Raw genomic sequence first — 11,531 nt, 5'->3', positions numbered from 1 at the left:
TGATTGGAGATCTTTGCAACCATCCAAGTAAAGATGTGTTAGCCTAGAGAATTGGGAGATGCTTTCAGGAAGGGAAATGAAATCATTTCCCCTTAGATATAACTCCGTCATAGAGATGCAGTCAATACCGCTTGGAATTTCCGAAAGCTGGCAGTCATTGAGATCTATCTTGCGACTTCTTGGCATAGAAGTCAATGAAGATGATGACAAATGACATCCTTTGAAAGATACTCTCCAGACCTTTTCAAGGTGAATGGTGGAGGAAGGTAACTCTTTTATAGCAGTTTCACCCAAAAAAAACCACTTTAGGCTTTCCATATTCCCCAGGTTCTCCGGCAAGTTGGCAATTTTTGAGCATCCAATAAGATCAAGACACTCTACCTTCTTCAAATTACAAATGGTGCTTGGAAGAAACACAAGATTTTTGCGATCTTCTAGTTTTAAATACTTAAGGGCAGCCATACATTCAATAGATGATGGCAAAACTGCTATTGCTGTTCCTTGCAAACAAAGCCAATTCAGATGTTTGAGATTCCCTAAGTTCTTTGGCAAGTTGACAAATTTTGGGCATCCATCTAGATGCAATCTACCAAGGCCAATCAAAAATTCGATTGACAAAGGTAGCTCCGTTATAGCTGTTCCACTCAAATCAAGCATCTCTAGACTTACAACATTCCCCAAGTCCTTTGGCAATTTGTCAATTTTTTTGCAATCTCTTAGATGCAATGAAGTAAGGCCAATCAAGCATTCAATTGATGAAGGCAGCTCTTTTATAGTTGTTCCACTCAAATGAAGCTTCTTTAGACTTACGATATTCCCCAAGTCCTCTGGCAATTTGTCAAATTTTGAGCATCTAGAAAGATAAAGATTGTTAAGCGATGTCAAGCTACAAATGGTGTCAGGAATTTTCTTGACTTTTAAACAATGAGTAAGATTAAGAGTCACAAGAGATTCCATTTCAAACTTCTCTGGAAGACTAGTAAGTTCTAGGCACCCTTTTAGATCAAGAAGTTTAAGCTTTTTCAATTTGCCAATGGATGGATGAAGCCTGCGTAAATTTGAACATCGGGCAAGAATTAACTCCTCAAGATTTGGTACTCCATTGAAGTCAGGGCTGATAATTAGCTCCAAGGAGCCATCCATATTGATGGACTTTAAATTTTCAAAAATCTAATAAAAGAAAAGAAAAAATTTAGAATAATTAACTTTATAGTGTCTATTTATTGAAATTTAAAAGCAAATTTGTATGAAGATACTTATTAACAATCTTACCTTCATCCCTACCCAAAGTAGTTTAAGTTTGCTACGCAGCAAACGAAGTTCTCCAAGCCCAGCTGGCAAAGAATGCAATGATTTTAAAGGATAATCATTGCATTCCAAATAGCTTAAACCATTAGGTAAATGTGAAGTGTCAAGTTGCAACGAAACACTATGAATTCTCAGAAATTTAAGATTATACATCTTCAAAAAGGTGTTAGGGTCCCTAAGTAGCCCTTCTGGTTTTTTTGATGATGTGAAACCTTCCCAAGATAAGGTCCTTTGTACCCATCCCCAAAGAGTAACCAATAGAGCTAACCCTTGCCAAGATAGAGCGTTTAGGACCCACCCCTGAAGTGTCACCAATGGAGCTAACCCTTGTGGCCTCCAACATGCGTCTTTTTCTTCATGATAAATACTGTATCCTTGGCTCCCTTTATATCCATGGCTTGAACGTTTTTTGTTCCCTGATAATAAAAAAGGAATTTGTGAAATGCAAAATATATTATTAGCATAATTATTCATATTTCAACTTGCTAAATAAGAAGATATGGTATGAGCTCAAGTAAATAACCTCTTACCGTATTGTTTTTCAACACATGATCAATATCCTTATAAAGCCACAGTCTACTGCGCTCCCCAGGCTCAAGGGACTCTTGACGAACTATGTCCCTACCCATATTTTCTACTAAATCATGCATCCACAATTCATTATTTTTAGAAATTTTCAAGAGAGATTTGTCAATGAGATTGGATAATCCAAGATAGCGGCCAAGATGATTTTTTAGTATTTGTACTACATAATCTTCCTTCTCGTGATTAAGGAAGCATGCAGTATCTTTGAATATTTCTTGATCTTGCCTTTCAAGTCCATCATAACTTATTTTTAGTACTCGGATAACATCTAGCTTGGGTTGTTCTTTGAGCTTCTCAAACTCATTTTCCCATTCAACAGCACTTCTTTTATACAAAAATGAACCCAAAACTATAAGAGCTAAAGGATGACCGGCAACATAATTCAAAAAACCTTTGGACAGTTTTAAATATTCATCTGGGACAAGTTTGTTTTTAAAAGCTTTTGAACAAAAAAGATGAAGAGCATCTTCATTTTTCAATGCTTTAACTTCATACATTTGATCTATTAAATGTGTCTCTAACAAGTGCTTATCTCTTGTTGTTATGATAATTCTACTACCCCGACCAAACCAATCACGCTTCCTAGCTAACTTTTGTAATTGGTTTAAATCATTTACATCATCAAGAACAAGAAGAATCCTTTTACCATGTAACATATTCTTGATCATGTGTTCTCCTTCACAATTATTTTTTATATTCAAATTTGTGTCATTTAATATTTGAGAAATAAGATTTTTCTGCAATGATAGGTAACCTTTTTTTTCAGATTTTTCCCTAACATTATCAATAAAACAACTAACTTCAAATTCTTTAGAATACATCTTATAGGCAACTTCGGCGAGGGTTGTCTTCCCCATTCCCCCCATCGCCCAAATCCCTATAAAGCGAACTTCATTCTTTAACCAAAAAGCTAAATATGACTCCAATTCCAACAATGAAGACTCTATTCCAATCAAGCCCTCAGTAACTTCTGAGAATTCACGACACAATTTTCGTGATATTAGTCCCGCAATGCTTTTGATAGCTGTAGAGAGAGGACTGCAATGAAGAGAGAACAAGATATGATGACCAATTAATAGGTCCCATGAAAAATATGGTAGATATTAGGTGTTCGAATCTGCTGACTAAATAAAAATATTTAAATAGATAGGCTATGACAAAAATTAAATGAGATCTGATGAAGGTTTATTTATTTCAAAAAATAATAAATAAAAAAAGATATGTCAATTAAAGGTTTAAATGAAGTTAGATATATAAAAGTGGATTAGCTGAATATCTATATCTATATGATAAGTAGTAGTCGAAACATTTGACCTTTTGTTGACCTTATCTCATTGCGCCATGTGGCTACATAAATTTATGCCTTTAAAAAACCAAACAATTGTGTCTTTTCGTTTTGCAAAATAAGACACTGAACAATTGTATCTTTTGGAATTTTAAATAACTAACCACAACCAAAAGAAACAAATCATTACACTGTATCATACTATTATTTTCCCTCGGTACATATAAATATAACCGGACTGCAAAAAAACTGCAATTTGCAAGCACTTTTTCTTTTCCAACTGCACACCTGTGTCTTTAAAAAAAATCATTGACAATCTCAACGCCAATACAGCAAGTGATCAACATGTTCATGAAAATCACTGGCGCTTCCGAGTCATTACCACTAAGTAAACTGGAGGTGCATTTTCGTGGTCTGCCATTTTTGTCCTTATTTATCACTTCATTCTGATCTACCTTTGTTTTTCTACTATTTCTTTTATATTTTGGCAACTAATTATGTTGTTTTTCAAGGAGTACTCTTGAATCATTGTTGAAGAAAATGGAACAATTACCGTCGGCAGCGATGATGGTACACCACATTATTTATATTTATTAACCTCAAAATTGTCTAACACTAACAGAAGTTGACTTCTCTTTAAAAAATTGTATTGTTTCACTGGATACAAGTACCATGCAATTGTAAAACAAAGACACAAAAAACATAGAAGAAAAAAAAAATAGAAAGGCCAAAATAATAAAATCTTAATTTCATGATCTGATGTGTCTCTCTACTTCTCAACTTTACAAGTCCAAACTCCACCAAACCCAATAGTTTCCCATTTTTCAACTTTTACAGCATTTGACAGAAGAAGAGGAAGAAGAAGATGAGAATGAAAGCAATGGATGATCTTATTGTGGGGGAAAAGAAACATAAATAAAATTAAAAATTAAAAACATAGGAGAGAGTTACAGAAGCACTATGAGAGAAAAAGAGATTAAAAAAAAAAAAAAAAGGAGACGAGGGAATGTCATAGAAAAGATAAGAATGAAGAGAATTAAGAAAGGGAAAGAATTAAAAAGATAACGAAAAAGTGGCGTTGTAGAAGAGGAGATGATAGTCACGTGAGGGAGTTGAGTTTTGCTACTTCTAAGTTGTTGAGTTTGGTTCAACTTTTTGAAGTTGAGCTTTTTGAAAAAGTTGAATTTTCAAAAAGTGCATAATGAAAAAGTGTTTTTTCAAAAAACTAAGTGTTTGGTAAAAACTGTTAAAAAATGTTTTTTTGAAAAAGCTGAGTGCATAGCTAGCACTTATAAAAGTGGTAGTTTGAGGGGTAAATTACCAAAAAGGACAATGTATATATAAGGAAGTTTATTTCATACTTAAATCAATATTGTGAAATTATTTTTTTCTCACCAATATTAGCTAATAATAATGGAAAATTACTAGGTACTCCTGGAGTTCCATAAATGCGTACTCCCTCCTCTCACATAAATGGTGGGTCCCACTATGAATTTAATTAGTGGGATCCACCATTCATGTGAGAGGAGAGAGTACGCATTTATGATACTCCGAGAGTACACAATAATTTCTCAATAATAACCTATCACGTAAGATTTATTGTGAAAGTATTGTGATAATTTATACTGATTTTAATTTGAACGTACTATTAAAATTATTTTTTTCTCTTTCTAAAAAAATTATTTTTTCCTCGCCAATATTAGCTAATGATAACTTACCACTTAAGATTTATTGTAAAAGTCTTGTGAAAATATTGTGATAAAAATTGATACTGATTTTAATTTGAACGTACTATTAAAATTATTTTTTTCTCTTTCTAAAAAAATTATTTTTTTCTCACTATTATTAGCTAATAATAACCTACCACTTAAAATTTATTGTGAAAATATTGTGATACCATTTCCTCATTCTTCTTCTTTTTTCCCTATTTTTTTATCCTCCACACACTACCGCATTTCTTTCTTCTTCTTTTTCCTTCTTTTTTCCCCCTCTTTTTTTCTCCTCCACACATGTACCCTTACACTTTTCTTTTTTTACTTCTTTCCATTTTTTATCCCTACCACTTCCTCCAAACTCTAGAACGTTCCAGCTTTCCTTCTTCCTCTCTTCATTTTTTTTTTTCTCTCAGCACTTCGTCTGCAACACCCATGCAATTCTTCACCCTAATCTTCTTGATTCTTTTCTTTTTCTCTAAATTCAACCACTTACAAACGGGATGATTCAGAGCAAAGCAGAGCAGATCGGGAAGATTGGATCAAAGCAAAGCAAACGCAAATGGGTACAAACTCCATTTGAAAGATTTTGCTATATTCTGATTTTTTTTTTTGTTTTGCATTTTGAGGAATTCTAATTTGCAAGGGATTGATTTTTTTTTTTTTTTCCTTAGCTGATTTGGGAATTTATTATAGATTTTTTTGTATTTGGATTTGGAAATTTGTTATTGAGAGGAATATTTTGATGTTTTTTTTTTTTTGTTTTGCATTTTGAGGAATCCTAATTTGCAAGGGATTGACTTTTTTTTTTCCCTTAGCTGATTTGGGAATTTGTTATAGATTTTTTTGTGTTTGGATTTGGAAATTTGTTATTGAGAGGAATGAGGAACTGTGCGTAGACGAAGACATGAGCATCCTTTATTCTTTGGGTTAATTTGGTAATTGCCCAACTCACCCAACGGATATATCAAAACGCACATAGACTTTTGGCAAAAATGGACCTCTGAGACTCCAAAATGGAATTGTGCGTTCTCTTCACAAGTATAAAATGCAACTTTTTGGAAAAAGTTGCGATTTATACTAACCAAATGCACTTAAAGGGTTGGCTTTTTTCAAAATGTGACTTTTGGGCTAAAAAAGTTGAAACAAATGGGCATTTAAGCAGAAAGGCAACTTCTTGGAAGGTACACATAAAATACCATTCCATCCTTACTTTTATTATTTTATACCCAAAAATTTTTTTTACTAAATTTGTTTCATTTATTTATTTCATCTTTCACTTGGGCTTTGGTTTCCAACTATCTCCCAATAGTGTTATTAGAATATTTGTGTTACGTGACTCTATCAGTTAGATTTACACAGTTTCCTTTAAAATTGGTATGGGCATATAATATACTACAAAGACTAAAGTAATACTTAGACGTGTATACTGTATAGATTTTTGTACATTGCTAATTCAATATTAATCACAAAATATTTTTTAAAAAATGATAATTTAAAATTTTATTAATGCAGTTAGTCTTTTAGGCCTAAATTTATTATGTTCTTGATATCAATTAATTGCTTTCTATGAAAAAAATTCTAATTAACTATGAATATATATTGAAAATATTAAGTCATTTTCTTATGTCCTTTTTTTTTTAGTTATACAGTGTTATTTATTACCTATTTATGATTACATTTTTTTTTAAAATGATTCCAATGCCTGTTGTGGATAGTTATAGCCATCAACCCATCTCCTCACAAGCATTCCATCCATCTATGCTACGTTGCTAACTATTTTTCTTTTTAAAGTCTTAATAGTAACTATATAAACTCAAATATAATGCTTTTTTTTTCCTTCCAAACTCATTCAGTAATTTAACCCATGCATCACACTGGTTAAATGACGTGTGTATATATATATATGTGTGTGTGTGTGTGTGCGTATGTGTGTTTCAAATAAAAATTACCTATTCTTTACATGATATCCGGCAAGATCGGCCACATGACTCAAAGCAGCTTTCCATGTTTCCACCTTCTCCTTGAAATGTTTTTCATGTTTAACAAGTGAAAAAGTTCCTATTTGTTTTCGCACATCAGATGGATCCACATTGTAAAAAATAGGGAAAACTGTTATTTCCTTTTTTGTCTCGCAGTCAATGATCTCTACAAGTTCATCTAAGCACCAAGTGGAAAATGCATAATTTTCTGAGAGAATGACTATGGCAAATTTGGATTCTTTGATAGCTCTGAGGAGTTTTGGTTTAATAGTTTTTCCTTTCTCAAGTTTTTGATTGTCCTTAAAAGTGTTAATGCCCTTCTCTACTAATGCATAATATATAAAGTCCGTAGCAGTATTGCGAGTGTCCTCACCACTGAAACTCAGGAAAACATCATACGTCCATTTGCTGGTAGAAGAAATAGAAGAACTTGGGAAAGATGATGAACTTGAAGCCATTGAATCAAGGAATAGATCTGCATGGAAAAAAAAATCAATTAGAACTGAAGAAAAATTGAAAAGAAAATAAATTATGAAAGAAGAAAAACTATTTGATGCAATGGTTTGAATCTTTCCCTTCATCAGATGAGTCAAACATTACCCCTTTTTTTTGTTCCTTATGAGAAAGAGAAACCACAAATAAAGTCACACTGTTCAGAACTCAGGGGCAAGTGTTGGGTATGTAGGGCAAAGATGGTCTAGGTACAGATAATTTTTTTTTCCCAAGCCAACAGCAGAGCAAAGTAGACATTGTTCATAAAACCATGGCTATAACAAAGGAACAAGACAGAGAAACTTCTAAAATAAAAAAAATAAAAACAAAAAAAGAAGCATTAAAGCTATACTTGAGTAGAGAGTAAAAAAAGAGGCATAAATAAACAAGCATTCACAGCCAAGTGAGCCAATGTCTCAGTAAACACAACACAAAAAATGGAGGAACATGGAAAAAACAAAAAATATCAAAATAAAACCCAACAAATGGAGGGGCTGATTTTGGGTCTCACCGGAAACAAAAATCAGTGAACGAAGTTGTGTATATCTCAGGCTGAAGGTGCTAATCGGCGGAATTGGAGCTCTGCTTCAGTTATTGAAGTGTGCTGTGGGTTTGGGAGAAGGAAAAGGGAAAGTGAGATGAAAGTAGTGAGGAAGCATGGACAGTTGAGGAAGTTCTTACAAAATATTCGTTAAAACCTTTTATATTATGTTTAGTTGCACTGGATGAGAGGAAGTAGAAAATGGGAAAATTGATAGAAGCTGGGGATTCCACACATTTTTCCAAATTTTGTTTTTGTCCGATTTGAAAGAAAAAAGAGAAATGATTAACTTTTTATACAAGATTAATCTTGTACCCTTGTAAAAGTATAAAAAAGTTATGAATATTTTTGTAAAATTACTTTTAATTCTTCCTAATGAATTATTCATTTATAATTTACAAAAAATAAAAAATAAAATAATTTTTTAGCATTATTTTTTCCTTGGGGGTTTTTTTTTTTTCAAATCTATTCCCTTAATTTTTTTTCCCTTTCTTTAAACATAGTGTTAATTTTAGAGAGTAATTGAAAATTTCACACCCCCTTCGTAATATTGTATTGTGGTGGACCTCACACAGATTCACGAGTCTTTTAGCTGAATATTGCAAAAAATTGAGTTTATTGGTGATATAGGTACTGTTCAAAGTTATTTGGAAAAATGAGGAAAGAGAGTGAATTTCGGCAACGATGTTGCTGAAATTGCAAGAAAAAGTATGAGAGAGAGTAAAGATAAGTGATGTGATGGAGGAGGGAGAAAAAATTGAATTTCGGTAATGAGATTACCGAAATTCTTGCTGCCCAAGTGGGTGTGAAGTGCCCGAAGTGTTAGTGCTATGTGGAGTGCCCAAAGGGAAACCAATTGTGGCAACCAAGTTGCCAAAATTGTAGGGAAGGGAGGAGAGAGAAAATATGAATTGTGGCAACTAAGTTGCTGAAAATGGGAGGGAAGAAAAAAAAAAGAAGAATTGTGGCAACCAAGTTGCCGAAATCTTGGGGAGGAATTTAAAAAAAAAAATTGTGGCAATTGATTTGTAACGATGGCATTGCCAAAATGGAGGGAAAAAAAATTTGTGGTTGATTTGTGGCATTTTATATAACTAAAATTGATTCCCTAATTATTATAACACATAATAAATAATTAGGCGTAAATGCATTTTTAATCCCTAAATTTTGATTTTCTTTCCATTTTAGTCCCTACATTTTATTTTTACCACTTTTAATCCCTAAACCAATTAACGCGAGACATTTAAGTCTTTAAAGCACCATTCCGTTACTATCCAACTCACAAATTCTCCTCACACAAATGCATACGTGGAAGCCCTACTAAAAAACAAATTTGAATGACAATTGAAATCCACAACTCAGACGCAGAGTTTCCTTGTATGGATTGTGTTACAAAGGCCTTGTTTGGTAGGTGTGTTCTAACACACATTTTCACATTTTAAACAACATTACACACATTTTTATATACTTTTTCACCTACACGTATATCAAAAATACTCAAACAACATTACTCAAACTCCTCTATACACTTGTTCACGCGCATTCTACTGTTCACATGCCTAAATTTACTGTTCATGTCCTATAAACACAAAAAAAAAAAAAGAAAAGAAAAAGAAAAAGAGAGAGACATGTGAAGCACAAAATGCCCTTCCCAAATGCTCACTTTATGTCACTTTGCTTCTTTTGTTGGCTTGCGTCAGCCAAATAAGATGGGTAGGTCAGGTCATAGGTGTAAGTAATTACTAGGTAGGTGTGAAAAGTTTTCTTTCTCAAAAGAAAAAAGAAAAAAGAAAAGATCAATTGTCCCATCAAAGTGTTAATGTCTCAAAAACACTTAAACAACATTACTCAAACTATTCTATACACTTGTTTGCGCGCATTTTACTGTTTACATACCTAAATTTACTGTTTATATCTCATGAAAAAATAAAAAAGAGACATGTGAAGCACAAAATGCGCTTTTATTAGCTTGCGTCAGCCAAATAACAAAATGCGCTTTTGTTATGTCACTTTGCTTCTTTTGTTAGCTTGCGTCAGCCAAATAAGATGGGTAGGTGAGGTCATAGGTGTAGGTAATTACTAGGTGTGAAAAGTTTTCTTTCTCAAAAAAAAAAAAAAAAAAGATCAATTGTCCCGTCAAAGCGTCAAAGTCTCAGGCGACTCTTTTTAATCCATGAAATAGTGACTATGCAACTTTTCTATCATCTATGATATGTAGTGCAAGGTGACATAATGGGTCTCAAAATGCAAATTTCCTATAACGGATATTATTTTTACCTATTAAATTATTGTTTCCCAAACTAGGAAATGGCACTTTGGAATTTAGATGGACTCCACATGGTACTCATGATAGCATGTGATGGTTGATTGTATTAGGACCCAATATGTGACAAGTTTCACATCAACTTTTCTGCCCCATCAATATGTGGCATTAGCAAGAACAAAGAGCGAGGGAGAGGGAGAAAAGCTCCGATTTTTATAGAGAAGAGATAAGTATCAATAGAAAATGTCAGCAAAGGATAGAGATAAAATTCACTGAGATTTCAAGAGAGAGAGAGAGAGAAGATTATGTTACAATAAAAAATAGGCGAAAAACTCATTTTCGTCCTTCCATTTTCACGCGATTCCCACATTGATCTCTATTTTTTTTTCCGCTACTTTTAATTCTTATCCTGAAAAATGCGTCTCGTTTTAGTCATTTCCATTAGTGCCCTAACGGCCCCGTCCTACGTGGTAGACAGAACTATTAAAATAATAATAATAAATTTTATTTTGACATTAAAAATGCCACATCAGCATTTAAATTAAAAAAATTAATCTATTAATTTTAATTAAATAAAAAAATTAAAAACAGAATTAAAAATAAAAAATCACATGAATTGGTATCTAAGTGTGTCTTGAACGAGAACAACAAGAACATAATCCCAGATCTAAAAATACAAACCCAAAAATTAAAATCCAGAAATTAAAATTTTCAAAATCACCATTTTCTCAACTCAGCAAAATCATCAAATCCTAAAGCCCCAAAGTACCAAATCAATCCAAAAATACAACAAATCCAGACAAAAAAAAAATCTCGAACTCAGAAAAACCCATCAACCACCACGTCTGAAGCAAGCCATGAACCTAGGGACAATTACAGTGACCAAACCCACCAATAAATCACAAACCCATACATTCCGAGCAAGAATCAGAAGCACAAGCACTAGAAGAAGCAAAGGTTGAGACTTTAGCTAAGGATGAAGATGAAGAAGAGTCACTGTCTGGGATGCCTGGGGAAGACGAAGAGACAGTGACCCATGAAAGATTCGAACCCGAAGAAGAAGAAGACGACCCGAATACCCACGAGAAGGATCCGAGTATGGAAGAGTCAAAGTTCCGAGAAAGTCAACAACGAAAGCCTGAGAGAGAAAGAGAAAGCTTAGTGTTACTAGATTGCTTGCTTCTAATGATGTGTGAGCCAAAGCTTTCCATGGAGGTATCCAAAGAAACCTGGGTTTGGTCACTGTGATTGTCCCTGGGTTCGTGGCTTGCTTCAGATGTTGTGGTTGATGGGTTTTTCTGAGATTTTTTTTGTTTAGATTTGTTGTGTTGTATTTTTGGATTTATTTGGTACTTTGGGTATT

At 33.3% G+C, this 11,531-nt stretch overlaps 2 protein-coding genes across 2 annotated transcripts; both read right to left on the bottom strand.

The window, feature by feature from the left end:
• Nucleotides 1–38: 38 nt before the first annotated feature.
• Nucleotides 39–1,651, bottom strand: LOC115973220 (disease resistance protein TAO1-like). Its single transcript, XM_031093466.1, has 4 exons — nt 1,521–1,651; nt 1,273–1,429; nt 129–1,170; nt 39–43 (listed from the first exon to the last, which is right to left on the bottom strand). The coding sequence occupies exons 1-4, from the start codon at nt 1,649–1,651 to the stop codon at nt 39–41; spliced, it is 1,335 nt and encodes a 444-aa protein (XP_030949326.1).
• A 5,187-nt stretch (nt 1,652–6,838) lies between these two features.
• Nucleotides 6,839–7,330, bottom strand: LOC115973219 (TMV resistance protein N-like). Its single transcript, XM_031093464.1, has one exon. The coding sequence runs from the start codon at nt 7,328–7,330 to the stop codon at nt 6,839–6,841; it is 492 nt and encodes a 163-aa protein (XP_030949324.1).
• Nucleotides 7,331–11,531: the final 4,201 nt, after the last annotated feature.

This window comes from Quercus lobata, unplaced genomic scaffold (assembly GCF_001633185.2).
Source record: "Quercus lobata isolate SW786 unplaced genomic scaffold, ValleyOak3.0 Primary Assembly Scq3eQI_7, whole genome shotgun sequence".
Classification (NCBI taxonomy): domain Eukaryota; kingdom Viridiplantae; phylum Streptophyta; class Magnoliopsida; order Fagales; family Fagaceae; genus Quercus; species Quercus lobata.
Note: the sequence above shows the minus strand (reverse complement) of the source record. Positions and strands in the feature narration are given on the sequence as shown.